The 22,353-nt window shown below is 38.8% G+C and overlaps 2 protein-coding genes across 9 annotated transcripts in view; one reads left to right on the forward strand and one right to left on the reverse strand.

Annotated features, from left to right (window-relative positions):
• COPS2 (COP9 signalosome subunit 2) overlaps positions 1–22,353 on the reverse strand; it is a 495,307-nt gene that overhangs the window by 154,437 nt on the left and 318,517 nt on the right. The gene's annotated exons all lie outside the window — the stretch shown is intronic.
• GALK2 (galactokinase 2) overlaps positions 1–22,353 on the forward strand; it is a 258,318-nt gene that overhangs the window by 122,844 nt on the left and 113,121 nt on the right. For 5 of the 8 annotated variants that reach the window (XM_050797177.1, XM_050797178.1, XM_050797176.1 and 2 more), the window contains exons 6-8: positions 1,338–1,436; positions 2,925–3,077; positions 12,481–12,691. In XM_050797177.1, coding sequence (XP_050653134.1) covers positions 1,338–1,436; positions 2,925–3,077; positions 12,481–12,691 — 463 coding nt within the window. The remainder of the gene's footprint in view (positions 1–1,337; positions 1,437–2,924; positions 3,078–12,480; positions 12,692–22,353) is intronic. The other 3 variants (XM_050797180.1, XM_050797179.1, XM_050797181.1) reach the window with 2 other exon arrangements.

Consider the following 22,353-nt stretch of genomic DNA (forward strand, 5'->3'; position numbering starts at 1 on the left):
GTAAAACAGAAATAAGGGCCTGAATAAAGTCTTACAAGAAAGAAACACTGAATTGATGAATGAATGAATAGTAGTGTATTAGATGATACTAACTATAAATGTTTTAGGAGTTTAGAAAAAGGGGACACCATGATGGGAATAATATTTGAAGAAGACTCCATAATGAAGAAAGTTTTTTTGTTTTTTTAGAAGGGGTCTCACTCTGTCACCAGGCTGGAGTGCAGTGGTGCAATCTCGGCTCACTGCAACCTCTGCCGCCCAGGTTCAAGCGATTCTCCTGCCTCAGCCTCCTGAGTAGCTGGGACTACAGGTGTGCGCCACCACGCCCACCTAATTTTTATATTTTTAGTAGAGACAGGGTTTCACCATGTTGGCCAGGATGGTCTTGATCTCTTGACCTTGTGATCCACCAGCCTCGGCCTCCCAGAGTGCTGGGATTACAAGTATAAGCCACAGTGCCCGGCCATGAAGAAAGATTTGAGTGGTCAGCCCAGGGATTTATCTATAGTACCTAGCCAATAAACTGGATATTGAACAAAAGTACAATTTATACAGGAGAGAAGACAGGAAGTAATACCAAGTTGCATAACATGTGTGGAATGGTCAAAGAGACAAATCTAACTGGATAAGAAGGGTAAATGATACAATTTCATGTGCATGATGGTCCCAGATTTTGGAAGCCTTCGAAATGCCTGGTTGAGGAGTTTAGATTTATTTCTTAATCAATAAGAAACCATTAAAGATTATTAAACAGATGTTTCAAGATTTTCAGTTTGGGTTAGAACTGTGTGCATCTATTGGGTCTCTTCATCTTGGTTGGAGGAAGATGAGTCTGATGAGATGACACCAGTTCTGATTCTTACATTTAATGGAAATGCCAGAGAGACTTCATTACTTTTGGGCAGGAAAATACAGTTTAATGACCCCACTTTGGTTATGGGTAGACTGTGGAATAGTTCACTGTTGGGAGACAAAGGAAGCTGAGGCAAAAATGAATGATTGCCCATATGAGATTTTCAGTGATACCAGTCTAGGGAAGGATAGAGTAAATAGAAAGATGGTAGAAACTGCTTGCTCTGTGGAGACTTTTAGGGATGATAAAAACATAGCGTGCACAGTCAGTATCTTATTTCATACCCATAGCCGACATTGTTAATTGATTTTGTTATGTTTTCCTATAGTCTGGAGCCCTTTTTAATGCAGTGCTCCAGGCAGGCTACTATTAGTTGATCAGAGTTGGCACTGAAATTCAAACCTATTTGTCATGGCTGTAGTAAGAAATGAATGAGAAATGGGTTATGACTACTCACAGTACAAATCAGTTTTTACCTTTCCAGGTGGAACTTGCAGAAATCTGTGCCAAGAGTGAGCGTTACATTGGTACTGAAGGAGGAGGCATGGACCAGTCTATATCATTTCTTGCAGAAGAAGGAACTGTAGGTAGCATTCCAAATAGGAACCATTTGGAAATTCCTAGTGGAAAAATTTACATGGAGAGGAAGGCCCTGAGAGCCCCAGGATGCTTGGTTACGGACAGCCTCCTATATTAGGCTCTATTGTTGGATATTATTTCCCAGCTGCTTGTAACTCAAGGCTGCCACCAGTTAACCTACTCTATTTCATGTTGATTGCCTTTCTCTTACGCTTCCAGAATGATACCTCAGGTCTGTTTTTCTCGTGTGTCTAGCTTTTTCCCTTCTTCTATTTTTCTTCATTGTTAAGATGAGCTTTCTCAATTTCCTAGTTATTGGAACCTCATTTCCCGCTCCTGTCCTAAATCACTTCATCTCATGGCATTTTTATAATCTCATGTTGGTTTTAAACCCAAATCATAGTTCTCTTACCGCATATATTCATAGTCCCTCTTTTTATAATTTACCCTTTGGTATCATTTTTCTTTGTCAACATTTTTGGGGCTTCAGTGGTGGGAAAAAGAATGTTGACAGTAAGCCAGGAATGAATTCCTAGCTGGATACCACTTCCCCTTGGCTATCAACTCCTTTAGGCAGAGCAGAGGTTTGAGTTGTTGCCCATAAGCTGCTCATTTCCAAAATAGAGCAAACATTTCTTTAAAACATTTTCTTAGTTTTTCATCAGATTCCTACAGGCTTGGCTATTTTCCAAGAACACCTGGATTCCTTCTTATTAAGAATATTTGTTATTGATTCCCCTAAGCCAAAGACATGAGGCATGAGGAAATTTGTTTTAATACTAAGAAAATACTTTGGGTGTTTTGGATGAGACTCAACAGGCAGACATGAGGGCCAGAGTCCTGATATTAATGTAAGTTAGCTATAAAATCTGAACACAGTCCAAGTTCTTTGGGCTTACAAAACACTTTACCATCTGACCCCTGCTTTACCCCTCTATCCTAACCTCTTACCACTTCTCACCCCTCAAACTGTAAGCCCCAGACCAAATTTCCATGCCCGTAGCTCCATTAACATCCCATGTTGTTTTTTGCTCCAGGACTTGCCTAAGTTCTTCCCTCTTCTTGACATGCTTTTTGAGGAAAGAAACCCTCTGTCTGCCCTACTTTTGCTCATCTTTTAGGACTCAGTTTAGATTTCTCTTTTCAACTGAGTGGAGCCTACACTAGGCTCTATCTGATCAGATGCTTCAGCTTTGTGTCCATAGAGCATCTGTGCTTTGCTACCATTGTAACACAACTTGGAAATGTATTTGTCTGTCTACTAGACTGTCTTTCCCACTTGACTGTAGGCTCTATGAGAGGAGTGACAGTGTCTTTCTTGTTCATTGTATTTCCAGTGCCTAGTACAGCACCTGGAGGTCAATAAGTAATATTTGAATGAATGCATGCATTTTTGAGAAAATGCTTTGTTAAGATAAATAAATACATAAACACTTGAACATTTTCTGCATTCGAATAAATTATATTTCTCCTTTCATTTTTCTTCTAACAGGCCAAGTTGATAGAATTTAGTCCTCTGAGGGCAACTGATGTAAAACTCCCAAGTGGAGCAGTGTTTGTGATTGCCAACAGTTGTGTGGAGATGAATAAGGCAGCAACTTCTCAGTTCAATATCAGGGTGATGGAGTGTCGGCTGGCTGCGAAGGTATGAACTTGGCAAGCTAGCGAAACTTGAAGTAAGGTTTTTCTTGTCTTTATTTTCATTGTTCTCTATTACTTTATCTCTTTCCCCAAATTTTCGGTCAACATTCTGACTGCAGCAACATTCCAACTGAAGGTCTTTGGGTACAGAGAAATCTGATTTCTAACTCAGAAGACAGATGAACCGGTTGAGTCTTCTGGGGTGGCACTGGAAAGAAAAGGGCAGCTTATATATGTGAAGCAGAGTTATGGGTTAGGTCTATGGGTGGAGAAAGACAATTGATGGGAATAACCACAGCTGGTCTTGTTTCCTCAACAAAAGTGATGGCAGCCTCACCCCTTCTGGTCCTCTAAGATGCAGTTTTTGTATTGGGTTATCATTCGTCACTCCAAAAATACAGGATTGGTGCAGTTCCCACACCCAGTACCCAGGAAGATTTTTCCATGTCTACTAGGGAAACACAAACCAGCAGGGAGCCTTGGAAGTCTCTCTTTAGAAAACCCCCACAGTTAAACCTTAAATCTACTTAGGTAGTTTTCATTGGGTAGCTATTATAGTTCTAGCAGCATGAAGATATACAAAGGGGCATAGGACATGGGACTAGAGAGAGTGGACAGTAGAGTTGAGTTCAAGTTGAGGGATTATGAAACAGGAAATGGTTAATATGTGATCACATAGTAAGTAATCCAGTGATCTAAAAAGTGACACAGGAATTGAATGTTATAAATAATCCAGAATAGCTCATAATATGACTAGAAAGTTGGAGAGAGGACTGAGGCTGGAGGCTAGGAAGTGGATTCTGGGTCAGGAGCTCCACTGTGTTTTCTTCCACTCTTGCTTTGATCTCCTGATGGATACTGATAGATATTACCTAAGACTTACGATTACCAACCTTTACCAGGTCCTAAATACAGCCTGAAATCTATTTTCTCAGTAGTAATAATGTCAGACCTTCTTTACTTCTCTCAAACACCCATTACTTGATTCAGCCTAACTTCCAAAAGTGATCTTCTCCCATATTTCATGTTGGAAATAGATGTGGTCACATAGACTTTGGCTTCCTGCCATCATATCTGCATGTCTCTCTATATCTGCATCTCCTGTCAAAGCCAGCCCTTCCGAGTGTGGCTGCAGGGAACTCACTCCATCTTTAGCCTGTTCCTCACCTCTATTTCTCTACTAAATCCTTTCTATCAGACTCTACCTATTCTAGCATTTTGTATTAGAAAAGTCTACCCTAAGCCTCACAACTCTGTCCATCTACTATTTCTACTTTTTCATTCTCTTCACAGCTAAACTTCTCAAAAATTGCTTTATATGTGTTATCTTTACTCCTCTACTTCCCTCTTATTCCTTAATTTACTAAAACCTCACTTCTGCCTTCTCCATAATACTGAATTTACTCTTTCTTAGGCCACCAAAGATTTTTTCATTGGTAAATCCAGTGGACCCTTTTCAGTCTTCATCTTATTTCTCATTGCTATTTCTTACCTTTCAACAGAGTTAACCAGTCTTTCCCTCTTGAAACATTCTCTTCCTTTGGTTTCCAGTATACTTCACTTCCGTTTTTTTCCCCCTTATATTTTTGTTGCTATTTCTTTTGGGTTTTAGCCATTCCCCCCACTGACCCGCCCTGGGCAGGGATGAAGGGATGGCAGGAATTCACTCCTCCTCCCACAGATGTTTAAATTCAGTATTCTTCAAGGCCTTGGCCTTGGTCTTCTTCTTTCTAGTGGTCTTTCTTCTGTTGGTCTCATGCCCTCAGCTTCAACTTCTATCTCTATGATGATGACTTCCTAATAAACATCTTCAACTAAGGCTTTCTTGGCTGAGCTCCAAAGCTCTATATCCAATGCCTTATTGACCATCTTTACTTGAATGCATCATAGACCTCTGAAACTGAGCATGTTGAAATTGAACTCAATCTTTCCCATACCTTATATTTTTCCATGGGTCTCATCATCAGTTATTGACTATCACATTAGTCTTCTCACTGTTCCTTAAATTCATGCTCATCTCTTTCCCATTCATTCTTCAAATAACAGCATGACAGTTTAGAAATTTAAATCTAAGCAATTTAAATTCCCCTGCTTCACACCTTTAAAAGCTTCCTATTTCGTTGGAGTAAAGTAAAAAGTCCATATCACCACCTGGAGAGCCACCATATCTGAGACCTGTGCACCTCATCCTCTTCATCTCTTAGCATCACCTGCTTTCCTTACACTCCAGCCATGAGACTCATTCTCATTTCAGAGACTTTGCACCTGCCCAGGACATTCTTCCTTCAGCCCTCTTTGAAGTCTTAGTCTAAATGTCCCTCAAGGAAGCCTTCCCTGACTTGCTTACTCCTGGACTAAGTTAGAGCCCCCTTTATATTTTGAAGCACTTTATTTTTCAGTTATGGCACTTATCACAATCATTTATTTAATGTCTGTCTCTTCTTTCAGATTCAGTTTTACCTGAGAACTGAGGCGGTGTTTGTCTTGTTAACTCTTATATCCCTAATGCTTGATGTGGTGCTTAAGCTGAAGAGACACAGGATAAACATTTGTTGAATAGATGAATGACTACTCCCTGCATCACCTACTCTGTACTTTATTTTGCACAATTTCACAGTTTTTTACAAGTACCTATTATATGCTCAGCACTGGACTAGATCCTGTGGAGGTGTGTAAAGTGTAGTTTTCCCTTGTTACTGACTTAGCACTTCTCCTCTTACTTCTATCCTCTGAGGTTGGGAAATTCAGGAAATTAGAGATATATTGAGCCAGGAAAATAAAGCTTTTTGTTTCTGGAATATTTGGGGGGTATACATTTTTTGAAAAATTATGATTTAAATGTTTTATTTTTTAAATTTACTTATTAAGATAATGTCTAAAAATAATGTAATAGAAGTGCTTTAATGTTGAACTCTTCATAGTATTTGATCAGTGCATATGTGTAGAGAAACAGTGCTGTAAACTTTTTAATATCAAAGGTTCGATGAACTTTTTTTTCTTTTACGACACACTTCCTTTTTCAGGAGATGGAAGAAATTAGTGTCTTATTTGTTTGAGGGCTTAGTCTTGTTGACCTTTCATCTTGAGGTTGATGAGTAAGTGTTGCCTTCCTAAGGAGACCTCAAACATACACAACATTGTTTTCAAAGTTTTATCACGAAATTAGATATCCTCTACCAGATCCATAGGTGAGCTGAAATAAGTATTAGACATGTAAAATCAGTTCATGTTGTGACTACTCTCCCAAAGATACAAGAAGAAAATGACGGATGGAATTGTGGTGCTGAGTCTCTGTTGTAAAAGTTACTGGGATGTGGGAATGTTTTCTGAGAGTTAACTAGAAAAAGGGCATCTCCTTTGGAAGCAGTAGTAGCTGAAGATCTTAATCCACTGCAGAACCTCCTGTTCTTGAGGATGTTTTCTCAGTTTAACTGCATAACCCCATATGCATTTTAGAGGTACTTTGGTCAGCAAAATTGGCATCTGAATTTGGCTTTTTGCTACACACTCCTCCCAATTGACGTAGATAAACACATTGTTTTAAATACTCTGAATTTTTCTCTTTTAAAATGTGGAAGAGAGAAAAATGAAAGACTTTATCAAGATGGAAAATGTTTCTAAATCATGTTGCTTCAAATCACTAAAATCCCAGGTTTCATACAAAAGGGAAATAAAGATAAAACTGCTAATGTGCACTTTACTCAGAGATATTGATATTAGGAATATGCTTTTGCTTAGGAATATAGACTGGAATTCTACTAAGCATATTTTCTTTGCAATATGGTTCTATTCTTCCATTTTTGGCAACATGTGAATGAATATAATTTTTGTTTGAAGATGGTCTCATTAAATAAACTCTCATGTAAAAATATTTTTTAAAAAAGCTTATCTCAGTCTGAACAAACTTTCTGTTTTCCAGCAATAATAATGAAGTGTCAGTTGAAGAATGGCCAGGTCAAGATAGTTTTGAAAATGAGACTGATCAGCTAGGGCTCCACATGGCAAAGTTGTAATGAATAACATTTATTTTTCCTTTCTTCCTATTTTTCTCAGATCCTTTTTGGAAAAAGAGTACTTTTTTTTTTTTTTAATCAAGTTAACATAGAGAAGTACACTAAACCAATAAAGACAATTTTTCTTTGTTTTGCCTTAATGCCAGCAATTTCTTCTATTCTCAACTTCTGTCTCACCTTGTTTCTCTGTCTCTATCTCTGTCTCTTTCTCTCTGTCCGCCAGCTTTCAAAAGTTAATTGATGCAAATTCATAAAAAGTCAGAGCCTTGTAGAGCATTTGACTAAAATTAAAACTTTTTCAAAGCAAACTCAATAGAGATTTATAATTACTACTTGTATAAATGATATTTTAATGAAGCACATTTTTATGATAAAGTAACCGGGGATCTTTAGTAGGTACAAAATTTTTCAGATTTTACACATAGTTGGGGCTTAAATGTTTCCAGAAGTGCTTTCCTTATACAGTATCCCTTAGTTATATTGAATAATAAAATGTGTGATGCCCATAATAAGTATTATGGGAAGTCAAGTAGGGAGGAGAAATTATACTGTTGCTTTTTGCATACCCTGAGCTCCTTGTGACAACATGAGAAGCAGTGAAGGAGAGAGTTTCATATGATCCTCTTACACTTCAAGGAAAATTTATAGTGATTCTTTACAGGGCCTGTCTGGTCAGGGTCCATCAGTCATGAGTTTTTAGTTCCTGTCACTTAGTAGTCAGTATGAAACTTATTCTTTGTCTGGTGATAGAATGTGAGGAGAAGTTGGCATAATATTCTCAGGGTTTTGGCAGTTTCCTTGAATTTGAGCAGAGAAAAATTAAATACTCAAGAACGTAGCCAATTTCACTCAGCCAGTTGATTCAATAGTGCATACTCTGCCAAGACTTTAGCATGGAGTATTCAGGCAATGGTGAGTCCAAACTGCATGGCAGAGGACATACATACTGGGGAATAGGGGTAATGTGTTTAGTGGAACCAGATTGTGGCAGGACCTTCAGTGCTATGCTCAGGCTTACCCAGGCTTGGCTTTGAAAGCAGTGGTTGTTATAGGTATTTTAGAAATATTAATATGGTAGCAGAAGCTTTTGCCTTGGTTGAAGAGAAGCAGGTACTAGAGTATCAGTGAGGATGGGATAAAAAGGGAGAGATATGAGAGAAGCTCTGACTGGACCTAGTAAGGGTTGGGTACAGGCTCTCTATGATTTGATTTTTGTTTTCCTTCTGGCGTATACTTCATTACTTTGAGGAAGTTTTCCTTGACTGCCTTCTAGCCTCAGTTAGGTTAAACACTCTTTTATGTGCCCTTACCATGTCATGTATTTTTCTATTATAGCAGTTTATCACAATTAGATTAAGTTCTTTATGTTAAACATAGTTTTAATTTAACCTCTGTCTTTTCTGGTGGACTGTGAGCTGCACGTGGTCAGGAGGCATGTATGCCTTACTCACTGCTGTCTGCCTGGGGCCTGGAAAGTAATAGGCACTCAGTAAACACTCATTGTGAGCAGATGCACATGAATGAAGGAAATGAAGAAAAAGCTTTGAGTCAATAAGGGCTGCAGCTTCAAGACACAATGGTTGGTGAAAAGCATAGTGCTGCCATTGATAGGTTTTGAGAAGGTAGGATGGACTAGAAGTTGACCAAAAAGTAGGAGATGATGAGAGTTCTTCATGAATATCTTAACACTTTCTCTACCATACCCTCTTACCAGAAGACCCAGGGAGTCTCAGACCAAGAGCAGAGGGCTTAGTATTTTTGTTTGTGTCTGGGACAACCTGAAAGTGCTAAGGAGTTAATATCCTTGAGAGCCGCCTCAATCAGTGATAACTGGGAGTTATTGGGTAAATACTTTGGCTTTCTTGCCCATGGTAGGACAGGACTGAGCTTTACACATACAGGTTCCAGAGGACCTGTGATTTGAAGCTCAGCAGGCCCAGACTCACCTGCCAACATCAGTATACCTCATATTGACTTCTCTTCCTGTCTCACTTTCCATTCTTCTATTAATGTTTCTTAGGATCACCTTCCCCTCAAATTCTTACCCTCAAATTTTTGTCACAGGGCCTGCATCTGAGAGAAACCAACCTAAAACAGAGTTTTAGCACTATTTATCAGTGCCTCTTTCCATGACTGTGGACAAAGCACTTGTTGCCTGCTTTCTTGTCCACAGAGCATGGAACAGAGCCCAGGAACCTCTCAGAAGTGGTATCTGATATGAATACTTAATGTTTGCCATGGTGAAAAGAAAATGGTGAATGTGGACAAAGAACTGCCTTCTCTTATTTCCCCGCCCTACTACTGAGTGAGAAAGTTGTGACAAAATAACCCATAGCCCTGACTCATAGCCTTGCTTCACAAATGTGAAGGAGGTCAGTCACCTGGGCCACAAGTGCCTTCACGAAGCTCTGTCTTTGAGCAACAATGATCTTATCCACCCATTTCCTTCATCCAAAAGTCATCTTTCTGTTTTCCAAGCCAAATTTCAAAGGGCTTAAGAGGCTTTTCTATTTGACTCCCTCAATGTAGTATAATTCAATAGCTCATGGGCTGTGCAGCTGTCATTGGGGGCATATGGTAGATTTCATGCTTAATTGAAATACACACCAAATTGGTTGTGTGGATTCTCCAGCTGAGGGCTCACTGGACAACTCATGTCATAGTAAAGTGGGATATTGCTGGAGTGAATGTGAACTGCCTTAATCTGCAGAAGAGCACATTGGGAGGCTGCCTTTGAAAAATGAATCTTGTGGGCTGCAGCCATCTCTTGCAGACTTTCTCCCCACACATCACTGGCCCAGTTTTCTTGGATCAAGTGCCTGGGGCAATGTGACTGGTTCAAGAGAAAATGGGAATGGGAACTTGGAGATCAAAAGCTTCTTAGAAAGAGCCCACTGTCATCTCTTGGGGGCAGTTCTCTGATGTTTTTCTTTTTTTGTTTGGAAGGAACCCATTTATCAAAGTGTTTTTAAATTACTGGAATGTTCACTTCTAGCACAGATCTAGGTTTGTGTTTTGAAAAGCGTTTCTAAGACTTGATCAGTGATTTGAACTCATATGGGTAACATGATATAGTCATCATCCATACCTCATTGAGAATGTGGCCTAGGGGAAGCAAGAAAGAGTTATAAGACCTGGATTCAGTTTCCAACTCTGTTATTAACTAGTCGAGATACTTTGTTTTTTTGTTTTTGTTTTTTTGAGACAGAGTCTTACTTCATCACCCAGGCTGGAGCACAGTGGCCCCATCTCCGCTCACTGCAACCTCTGCCTCCTGGGTTCAAACGATTTTCATTCCTCAGCCTCTTGAGTAGCTGGGATGACAGGCACATGCCACCATGCCCAGCTAATTTTTGTATTTTTAGTAGAGACGAGGTTTCGCCATGTTGGTCAGGCTTGCCTTGAACTCATGTCCTCAAGTGATCTGTCCACCTCAGCCTTCCAAAGCTGGGATTAATGAGGCCACCACACTTGGCCTTGTTAAGTGACTTTGGACAAGTCACTTACTATTATTATTATTTTTGGAGACGGAGTTTCGCTCTTGTTGCCCAGGATGGAGTGCAATGGCATGATCTCAGCTCACTGCAACCTCCGTTTTCCGGGTTCAAGTGTTTCTTCTACCTCAGCCTCCCGAGTAGCTGGGATTACAGGCATGCACCATCATGCTCAGCTAATTTTTGTATTATTAGTAGAGATGGGGTCTCACCATGTTGGCCAGGCTGGTCTTGAACTCCTGACCTCAAGTGATCCACTCGCCTTGGCTGCCCAAAGTGCTGGGATTACAGGCTTGAGCCACCGCACCCGGCCTACTATTATTTTCTAAATAGAGAAATAATATCTGTCTCACGGGATTGTTGAAGATTATAAGAAATATGGGGCATATTTTAGACTATATCGCACTATTATTTTTGTTAGCTTCATTGCTTATCTCAGTTGGATTGTGGATGTGTTGCCAGAAAGCATCATTGTAGGAGATCATTGACTTCAGCTTTTTTTTTCCATATAAAATAAATATATATTTATTCTTTTGTATTATGTATATCTTTGTAAATTTTCTCAAATTATTTTTGGAATACATTGGAATATAGAACATGAATGAGTGAATGGAATGAATGAATGAATGAATGGGTCAGTCTGTGGAGCTATCAACCCAGTACTGCTAATGAACTAAATGTGCTAAGCAAACAGGTCGGAAGAAGTCTTAGCTCATGTTTTTGTTTTCTTTTTTTTTTTTTAATGACACCATGTTCCATGAAATAATTGAACCAAAAATCATAGTTCTGTTGTTTTGTTTCCCAGTTTGGCCTTAAAATCATTAACTCATTTCAGATATACAAGCCAGGGTTTTAAAAAGAGGATTAAATTAATATAAGAACTTCTGTTATTAACATTCTTCAGAAGTCAGTGGCTGTAACCAGAGTACAATAGTCTTTTGGTAAACCCCGCTTCCTGTCAAAAAGAAAATCATCAACATAATGGAAGAGTAAATCAGATGCACATTTTCTTGAAGACTGATTTCCCCTTCTCTTGTTTCTTTTTGCTGTTTAAACTGCCCCTCTGTCCTCACACCCAGGCCATGAATATTGTAGACCTCACGATGACAGAAATCTTCCCTGTTTTGATTGCCACCTACTCTGATATTGTTTGGGGAGAATGACAGAAATATATTCTGGTTGGGATTCCCATGGGTGGTTACAGATTTGGTTTGTACTTAACCTTCGCCGTCAGATTGAGGAGATACCTCAGGATGCAGTTAGAAGCCAAACTCTTTTTCTTGAGGATAGAGGAACATACAACTCTACTACCACCAGTGACCTAATGAAGTGCTTCACATAAGGTCACCAAGGAGGTTTTCATTTCAAATTTATGACTTTACCCCAAATGCCCATATAATGCCATTTTCAAAGAGACATATAGTAAACAGGAAGTACCCTAATTGGACGTACAGTATTCTTTCAGGACCCAGGTCACATGAGATGTAAGTGGTTTTCTCTTGACTTCCTAGGGAGGAATGCAGTAGGCATGAACTGAATAGGGATAAAAGAGTAAAATTATTCAAAGAAATAGCCCCGAGGGAAAGTGGTGACAGGCCAAAAAAAAAAAAAAAAAAAACAAAACAGTGAGGGATTAGTTGAGTGTGTGTGCATGTGTGTGTGTGTGTGTGTTTCAGGACAAATACTTAACTAGTCAGTGAGTGTCATACAAACATGTTTAATTCCAGGCAGCTGAAGCCAGTATGCATTTCCAAGTAATGGTGGGAAATTTAGAGAGGTTGAATGGAAAACAACAACAACAACAACAAAAAAACAGCTTGAAGTTGAATCTGGCTAATTAAAATAGTACATATCAAATTCTGAAATAAAAATTGACCATTATCTCGGTTTGAATTTGCAGCTCCTGGCTAAATACAAAAACTTGCAATGGGACAACGTACTGCGGCTGGACGAGGTGCAGGCTAAACTAGGGATTAGTCTAGAAGAAATGTTGTTGGTCACAGAAGATGCCCTTCATCCTGAACCCTATAACCCTGAGGAGATCTGTAGGTGTCTGGGAATTAGCCTGGAGGAACTCCGAACCCAAATCCTGAGTCCAAACACTCAAGATGGTGAGTTGGCTGCAGAAAGTAAGATATAGGTTATTCCCTCACTCAGAGCTGGAAGGTTTCAACTTCTCCACTGGTTTTACAGCATACTTGAGGGAATTTGGAAACTGTGTTTCAGCAAGCTTAATTATTTAGAATCTTAGCTTCATAAATGTATTCATTCATTCATACATTTTCATTCATTCATTCATTCATCACTATGCTGGGTAGGTAAGGGTGAATGAGACATGATTCCTGTCTTCCAGGGGCTTATAATTCAGTAAGCTTCTCTTTTTTATCTTTTTTTTTCCCTTATCCATTTTTTTCTGGTTGTTATGCTACTTGTATAAAAAATGGACTAGGTTAGAGAACTGCTCTAACTCTGTGAAACAATGCTCAGAACACTATAAAGTGTTCACTTCTTAGGTTGAAACTTGTGGCCCACTTTAGTGTGGAAGCTTATTTCTATTTGTGGTCTGCTTTCAGTTAGTTTTATTTTTATACCAGTAACATCAGAAACTGAGATGAAGGCCAGGTAAATGTTGCAGGCACAGGATGGAATCTTGGGCTGGCTGTTCCTCTTAGACTAAAGGTTATCTAATGGTGAGAAATCAGTACTGGGGGCAAGGACATCTAGTTCAGATCCAGTTGCCCTTAGTGGAGGGTTATGGGGGATAAGTAGGAGACTAACACAAACATCAGCCTCAGGGCCCCATTTCTGTCTCATTCAGTTCAGTTCTACAACTGATTGTTGAGTTGCTACTGTGGATTGACCTACAAAGTAATTTCTTAAAGGTTTCATGTACTGAAAACTTTGGGATGAGATAAGGGAATCATTTGGAAGCAGGGATTGGGTTTTAGCTTCTAACACTGTCGATCCAATTTAATTTGATGAAGCTTGATTGAGTCTTTAGAACCAGTATAAGCAAACTATGGCCTACTGGCCAAATCAGGCCTGCTGTCTGTTTTTATGAAATAAACTTTTACTAGAACATGGCCATGTATTAGCTGTGGCTGCCTTTGCACTATAAGAGTTGAGTAGTTGCAATAGAGATTGAATAGTCCACAAAACCTAAAATATTTAATATCTGGTTCTTTGCAGAAAATGTTTCCTGGCTCTCATTCCAGAAAGGCAGTAGACTAAAGTTTACCTCAGTTTTGCCATGAAAATAGGCATAATGGGGTTATGATGTTAAGATGTTATATAAGATATAAGGTTAAGATGCTTCTCTTATAAGAATAATCTGTATAATGTGCTAAGAATAATGCTTGGTAGTGGAGGTACTAATAGAGTGATGAATGTGGTGATGGAGTTGTATTTGGGTCTAGGGAGACCAGAAAACAAAGAAGACAAAGCCAGCTTAAGGCTGGGTGCAGGGGCTCATGCCTGTAATTCCAGCACTTTGGGAGGCCGAGGTGGGTGGATCACTTGAGGTCAGGAGTTTGAGACCAGCCTGGCCAACATAGTAAAACCCTGTCTCTACCAGAAACACAAAAATAAGCCAGGCATGGTGGCAAGCACCTGTAATCCCAGCTACTCAGGTGACTGAGGCATGAGAATTTTTTGAATCCAGGAAACAGAGGTTGCAGTGAGCTGACATTGTGCCACTGTACTCCAGGGTGAGACACTGTCTCAAATAAATAAATAAGTAAATAAATAAGCAAGCCAGCCAGCTTAACTAAGGAGTTAGCAACCAGCCAAAAATTAAATAATAAATAAATATTTCCTAGGTAGGCAAACAGTCAAAAAGAATTCCAGTCTGACCAAACAGTAGATACAGAGGCAGAAAGAAGTGAGAGAAGATTATGTCCAGAGAACTACAGATAGTTGAGTGTTTCTTGAAAATAATGTACATGGTAGAGAATGATATGGTATCAGGCCAAGGTTGTAGACAGACCCAGATCACCAAAGGGCTTATTAAATAATTGTGTATGTGTGTGTGTTGTATAGGTAATGTGGGAGGTAATCAATATTTATTGAATGAAGAAGTTGGGTAAGGTATTGGATAGGGAGAGGTTCAGGGGAATAGCCTTTCTCCTTTGACCTAAGATATTGATTTCTTTAACAAATATGTATTGACTTCTGTGGACTGGAAATTGTGCTAGATGCTGTGATGCAAAGATAAGCAGGACACAGTCTCTACTTTATAGCGACTTAGTGTCTAATTGGGGGAGAGTGCCATACAACAATCACAATAAATAATACCTGCTATAATAAAGGTATTTATCAAGAACCCTAAAAGTATGGAGGGAAAAGTGCCTCAGGTCCTGTAGATGGTGGTTCCATTTTGAGCTGCATCCTTAGAGAAGTTATGAATTTCCTAGACTTAGAGAGATGACCAGCCATTCCAGGCAGAGAGTAGAGCTTGAATGAAGACAAAGTAGCACAAGGAGTGGAGTATTGGAGAACATGCACCAAGAGGTATTGTGTGCAGTATGAGTTGGAGGACAAAAAGACTGCGTAAAAGGATGCCAACTAGGGAACTATTGCTCTATACTCTATACTGAATGAGAAGAGCCTGAAGTAGGGTAGATTGCTCAACTGGTAGATTCTCAAGACTGTAAAATGGAATTCAGTTGCATTTAGCAATTGCTGGTATCTAGGAGTGAAGGAAAGAAGAAAGGGAAGAAGGAAGGGAAGGAGGGAGAGGAAGAAGGAAGGAAGGGAAGAAGAAAAGAAATATAAGGTAAATAGGTCCAAGGTATGGATAACTGGGTACGTTAGGAACTTATAGTGTCGAAGTGATTTTGGCAGTAAGATGACAAGCTTGTTTCTCTCTCTCTCTCTCGATAGATAGATAGATAGATAGATAGATAGATAGATAGATAGATAAATCTATCTATCAATCATTGAATTTGTCTGGTGTGATAGCAAGATATCTAAATAGAGATGTAAAACAGGTAAAGATCCAAATGATATAGTAGTTAGATTTGGGAGTTATTGTTGAAAAGGTAAGAAAGTCTTAATAGACATTGAAAATGTTGACTTTCAAATGATCTTAAGAGTCATTTCATGGTGTCACTTAGTTCAGAAGCCTTCAGAGGCTTACCATTACCTAATTGCCTGAACTCTTCTGGTCCTGTCTTAACTACGTTCTGTCCTGTGTCCCTTTGGAGCCCATATGTGCCCGTGTGGACAGTGTTACCTTGGTTGGGCCATTCCACTTACTAATTGGAAGCTTCGTCTTCCCTCTGGGCTTTTAGTCCTAAACACCACTGTGCTTTTATAAATGAATTTTCTCCCTTTTCTGAAATGCAGTTTCTACCTGTCTTAAAAGCTTAATGTAATTCTTATCTTTTGCTTATACTTCTTAATCCACAACCTCTTCTCTTTCTCTGTATCCATCTTCCTTTCTTTCTACATCTGCCTGTCTTTCCTTCCCTTCTTTTAGAATTTTTTGGAATAAGTAAATTTCCCAGAATGCTTTAGAAAATACAAAGAGCAATTTGCTTATCATACAACATGTATTTCTGTCTCTCTGCCTCTCTTTCTATGTATATATTCATAAGCTTTTCCCCCTGAAGAATAATGACTTCACAGTTTTTATTAAAATGAGGCATGCTTCATCTTCTTTTTTTCCAGAACTTTTATTTATTTTCTTTTTCAACTTAATTTTAGGTTCAGGGCATACACATGTAGGTTTCTTACATGTATAAATTGCATGTTTCTGGGGTTTGGTGTACACATGATTTTGTCACCCAGGTAGTGCGCATAGTATCCAAAGGGTAGTTTTTTGACTCTCACTCTCCTCCCACTCACCATCCTCAGTTAGGCCCTGGTGTGTATTTTTCCTCTCTTTGTCACCATATGTACTCAGTGTTTACCTCCTACTTACAACTGAGAACATATGGTTTTTTTTCTGTTCCTGCCTTAATTTGTTTAGGGTAATGTCCTCCAGCTGTATCCATGTTGCTACATAGGACATTATTTCATTCCTTTTTATGGCAGCATAGTATTCCACAGTGTATTTGCACCAGATTGTCTTTTTCCAGTCAACCATTGGGCATCTAGTTTGATTCCATGTCTTTGCTATTGTGAATAGTGCTGCAGTGAATATATAAGTGCTTGTGTCTTTTTTTTTTTTTTTTTTTTTTTTTGAAAGAGTCTCACTCTGTTGCCTGGACTGGTATGCAGTGGTGTGATCTTGGCTCACTGCAGCCTCCGCCTCCCCGGTTCAAGAGATTCTCCTGCCTCAGCCTCCTGAGTAGCCGGGATTACAGGCACCCGCCATGACGCCCAGCTAATTTTTTGTATTTTTAGTAGAGACAGGGTTTCACCACGTTGGCCAGGCTGGTCTAGAACTCCTGACCTCGTGATTCGCCTGCCTTGGCCTCCCAAAGTGTCGGGATTACAGGCGTGAGCCACCACGCCCGGCCACATGTGTCTTTTTGGTAGAATGATTTATATTCATTTGGGTATATACCCAGTAAAGGGATTGCTGAGTTGAATGGTAGTTCTGTTTTAAGTTCTGTGAGAAATCTCCAAACTGTTTTCCACAATGGCTGAATTAATTTACATTCTCACCAGCAGTGTATAAGCATTCCCTTTTCTTGGCAAACTTGGCAACATCTGTTATTTTATGACTTTAGTAATAGCCATTCTGACTGGTGTGAGATGATATCTCATTATGGTTTTAATTTGCATTTCTGTAATGATTAGTGATGTTGAGCATTTTTTTAATATGCTTGTTGGCCATGTGTATGTCTTCTTTTGAGAAGTATCTGTCCATGTCCTTTGCCCATTTTTTAATGGAGTTATTTGTTTCTTGCTTGTTGATTGGTTTATAATTTTTATAGATTCTGGATATTAGACATTTGTAAGATGCATAGTTTGCAAAAATTTTATCCTATTCTGTAGGTTGTCTGTTTACTCTGTTGACAGTTTCTTTTGCTGTACAGAAGCTCTTTAGTTTAGGTCCCACTTGCCAATTTTTGTTTTTGTTGCAATTGCTTTTGGAGATTTCATCATGAAATCTTTGTCAAGGTCTATGTTCAGAACTGAATATACTGGCTTCTTTTTTCCTAGGATTTTTATAGTTTTAAGTCTTACATTTAAGTTTTTAATCTATCTTGAGTTGATTTTTGTATATGGTAAAAGGAAGGGGTCCAGTTTCCATTTTCTGTGTATGAATAGCCAGTTATCTCAGTACCATTTATTGAATAGGGAGTCATTTCTCCATTGCTTATTTTTGTTGCCTTTGTCAAAGATCAGATGGCTGTAGGTGTATAGATTTATTTCTGAGTTTTCTATTCTGTTGCATCAGTCTATGTGTCTGTTGTTTTATGCTGTTTTGGTTACTGTAGCCTTGTAGTATAGTTTAAAGTTGAGTGGTGTAATGGCTCTGTTCTTTTTCCTTAGGATTGCTTTGGCTATTTGGGCCCGTTTTTGATTTGAGTTTTTGAATTTTTTTTCTAATTCTGTGAAAAATGACATTGGTAGTTTGATAGGAAAAGCATTGAATCTGTAAATTGCTTTGGGCAGTGTGGCCATTTTGATAATATTGATTCTTCCAACCCATGATCATGGAGTGTTTTCCTGTTTGTTTGTGTTGTCTCTGATTTCTTTCAGCCATGTTTTGTAATTCTTCTTGGAGAGATCTTTCACCTCCTTGGTTAGCTATATTCCTAAGTATTTCATTCTTTTTGTGGCTATTGTGAATGGTATTGTGTTCTTGATTTGGCTCTTAGCTTGGACATTACTGGTGTATGAAAATACTGCTGATTTTTGTACATGGATTTTGTATTCTGAAACTTTACTGAAGTTATTTGTCAGTTCCACAAGCCTTTGGGCAGAGACCATGGGGTTTTCTAGCTATAGTATCATATTGTCAGTGTAGAGAGATAGTTTGACTTCCTATTTTCCTACCTGGATGCCTTTTATTTCTTTCTCTTGCCTGATTGCTGTGGCTAGGACTTCCAATACTATGTTGAATAGGTGAGAATGAGAATCCTTTTTTGTTCTGGTTCTCAGGGGAATGTCTCTAGCTTTTGCCTGTTCAGTATGATGTTGACTGTGAGTTTGTTGTAGATGGCTCTCATTATTTTGAGGTATGTTCCTTTGATGCCCAGTTTGTTGGTAGTTTTTAACATAAAGAGTTCTTGAATTTTATTGAAAGTCTTTTTATTTCTATTGAGATGATCATATGGTTTTTGTTTTTAATTCTGTTTATGTGGCAAATCACACTTATTGATTCGCCTATGTTGAACTAACCTTGCATCCAAGGAATGAAGGTGGCTTGATCATGGTGGACTTGCTTTGTGATGTGCTGCTGGATTCAGTTTCCTAGTTTTTGCTGAGTAGTTTTGCATCTATATTCATCAGGGATATTGACCTGAAGTTTTCTTTTTTTGTTGTGTCTTTGCCAGGTTTTGGTATCAGAATCATGCTAGCCTCAAAGAATGAGTTAGGCAGGTGTCCCTCCTCTTCAATTTTTGGAAATAATTCCAGTAGGATTGGTAACAGGTCTTCTTTATATGTTTGGTAGAATTTGACTGTGAATCCATCTGCTCCAGGGGTTTTTCTGGTTGGTAGGTTTTTTATTGCAGATTCAATTTTAGAACTTTTTATTTGTCTGTTCAGGAATTCAGTTTCTTCCTGGTTCAGTCTTGGGAGGTTTTAGGGTCCCAGGAGTTTATCCATTTCTTTTAGGTTTTCCAGTTTGAGTGCACAGAGGTGTCTGCTATAGTATCTGAGGGTTTTTTGTATTTCTCTGAGGTCAGTGGCAATATCACCTTTGTTATTTCTGATTATGTTTATTTGGATCTTCTCCCTTTTTTCTTTATTAATCTAGGCAGTAGTCTGTCAATCTTATTTATTCATTCAAAGGACTAGTTTTGGTTTTGTTGATCTTTTGTGTGGATTTTTATGTCTCAATTTCATTTGGTTCAGCTCTGATTTTGGTTGTTTACTTTCTTCTGCTAGCTTTATGGTTGGTTTGCTATTGTTTTCCTAGTTCCTTTAGGTGTGATGTTTGGTTATTAATTTGAGATCTTTTTAATGTTTTGATGTAGGTGTTTAGTGCTATAAACTTTCCTCTTAACACTACGTTAGCTGTGTCTTACAAATTCTGATATATTTTTGTTTTCATTAGTTTTACGGAATTAATTTCATTGCCTTAATATCCTTCTTTACCTAAAAGTTATTCAGGAGCAAGTTGTTTAGTTTTCATGGAATTGTATGGTTTTGAGAAATCTTCTTGGTATTGCATTCTTCTTTGTTGATTTATTTATTTATTTATTTATTTATTTATTTATTTATTTATTGTGCTGTAGTCTGAGAGCATGATTGTTATGATTTTTTTTTTATTTGTTGAGAATTACTTTATGGCTGGGCATGTGGTCAGTCTTATAATATGTGCCATGTGCAGATGAGAAGAATGTATATTCTGTTGTTGGGTGGAGTCTTCTGTAGATATCTGTTAGGTCCATTTGGTCAAGTGCTGAGTTTAAGTCCCTAATATCTTTGTTAGTTTTCTGCCTGGATGATCCGAGTAGGGTGTTAATGTCTCCCACTATTATTGTTTGGTTATCTAAGTCTCTTTGTGGGTCTCTAAGAACTTGGTTTTGTAAATCTGGGTGCTCTAATGTTGGGTGAATATATATTTAGGACAGTTAAGTCATCTTGCTGAATTGAACCCTTTATCATTATGTAATGCCCATTTTTGACCTTTTTGATCATTGTTAGCTTAAAGTCTGTTTTGTCTGAAATAAGAATAGCAACCCCTGCTCTTTTGTCTTCTGTTTGCTTGATAGATCTTTCTCCATCCCTTTACTTCAAGCCTACAGGTGTCATTGCATGTGAGAGGAGTCTCTTGAAGACACCACACAGTTGGTTCTTGCTTCTTGATCCAACTCATCACTCTGTGTCTTTTAAGTGGGGCATTTAGCCTGTGTAAATTCCAAGCTAATATTGACATGTGAGGGTCTGATCTTGTCATCGCTTTGTTAGCTGGTTTTTTGGTAGAATTGATTATATAATTGGCAATGTCCCCACCCAAACCTTATCTTGAATTTTAGTTCCCATAATCCCCACATGTCATGGGAGAGATCCTGAGAGGTAATTGAATCATGGGGCCAGTTATCCCCATGCTGCTGTTTTCATGATTGTGAGTGAGTTCTCTTGAGAACTGATGGTTTTATAAGGGGCTTTTCCACCATTCATTTGGCACTTCTCCTTGCTGCCACCATGTGAAGAAGGACATTTTGCTTCTCATTCCACCATGATTGTTAGTTCCTGAGGCTTCCCCAGTCATGCAGAACTATGTCAATTAAACCTCTTTCCTTTATAAATTGCTCAGTCTCTGGTATGTCCTTATTGGCAGCATGAGAATGGACTAATTCAATAGTGTTGGTGGGCTGTGTACTTAAGTGTGTTTTGTGGTGGAAGGTACCAGTTTTTTGTTTCCATGTTTAACACTTCCTTAAGGATCTTTTGTAAGGCAGGTCTGATGGTCATGAATTCCCTTAGCCTTTGATGGTCTTAAAAGGATTTTATTTCTTCTTCACTTACGAAACTTAGTTTGTCTGGATATGAAACTCTTGGTTGGAATTTCTTTTTTTTAAGGATGTTGACCTTGAGGTGACAGTGTAGGGAGAGATGTTCAAATCAAGCTGTGGCTTGAAGCTTCTGTTAAACCAGCCAGACTTCCAAAGGCCCATGTACAGTTCTTATTTTCTGTTTCCAAATTTCTAATAATTAGATATAGAAATGCTCAGTGGCCATTCAAATTAAACACACACAAAGCAAAATCCTTCAATCCTTTAGATGTTGTTTAGAAATTGTTTAGGAATAGTTTCAGGATTATTTGCCAGGCCTTACCCACAGGTAGGAGTTGTCTAAGGGTATGGTAGAGTGGTCTGGAGTCTTGGAGCCTCAAAGGCTAGACGTAATTGGGAGGGATGTTTCCCATGGTGTGACCCAAGAGGAAAATGTGAAGCTAGGGCCAGGGTGAGGAGAGTTAGGCACATGTATCACGCACATAACTCAAGAACACACATTGGCAGACAGAAGAATTTGTGAGGAAGTAAATAGACAGTAAAGTAGAGAGAATGGGTCAGGTAGTTTAGATTCTAGCTTTAAAAAAAAGGAATTTGTTGGGAGCATTTCTTTTGGGAGTGTCCAAACTGCTCTGGGTTGGGGTGGCCCAGCTGCTTAGCCACACTGTGCTGGGGTAGACCCAAATTTCATTACTTCAGTTACCAACTTTGCCTGTGACCACATGCTGATAAAGTGCTGGTCAGTTCTTGACTCATTTGTTTGCCTTGTATGATCTCCAGAGTCATGGGTGATAATCATGGTTTTTAATAAAGAACAAAGCCCTGACATAGATTGCTCTTTAGGAAGACACTTAGAGTCAATGGTAAAGAAAAAAAGAACAAAACAACTTGTTATACCTTTTATAGTTCCCACATGACCCTTTACACATACCATCTAATTTGAATCTCACACCAACCCTGGGGCACAGGGTTATCAGCATGAAGAAACTGAGGTGAGAGAATTTAGTGATTTGTCAGGACCACATGGGTGGTATGAGCTGGAGCCAGATCCCAAATCCTAGTCTTCTAACTTAATCCAATACTTTTTCTGCCATCACTTTTTAAATTCTGGCACACTTACAAGCTGCCCTTAGCAATCCTGCACCAGTTACGGGAGGTGATATCTAATTTTGACTTTGCTTGGCTCTAAT

Source organism: Macaca thibetana, chromosome 7 (genome assembly GCF_024542745.1).
Source record: "Macaca thibetana thibetana isolate TM-01 chromosome 7, ASM2454274v1, whole genome shotgun sequence".
Classification (NCBI taxonomy): domain Eukaryota; kingdom Metazoa; phylum Chordata; class Mammalia; order Primates; family Cercopithecidae; genus Macaca; species Macaca thibetana.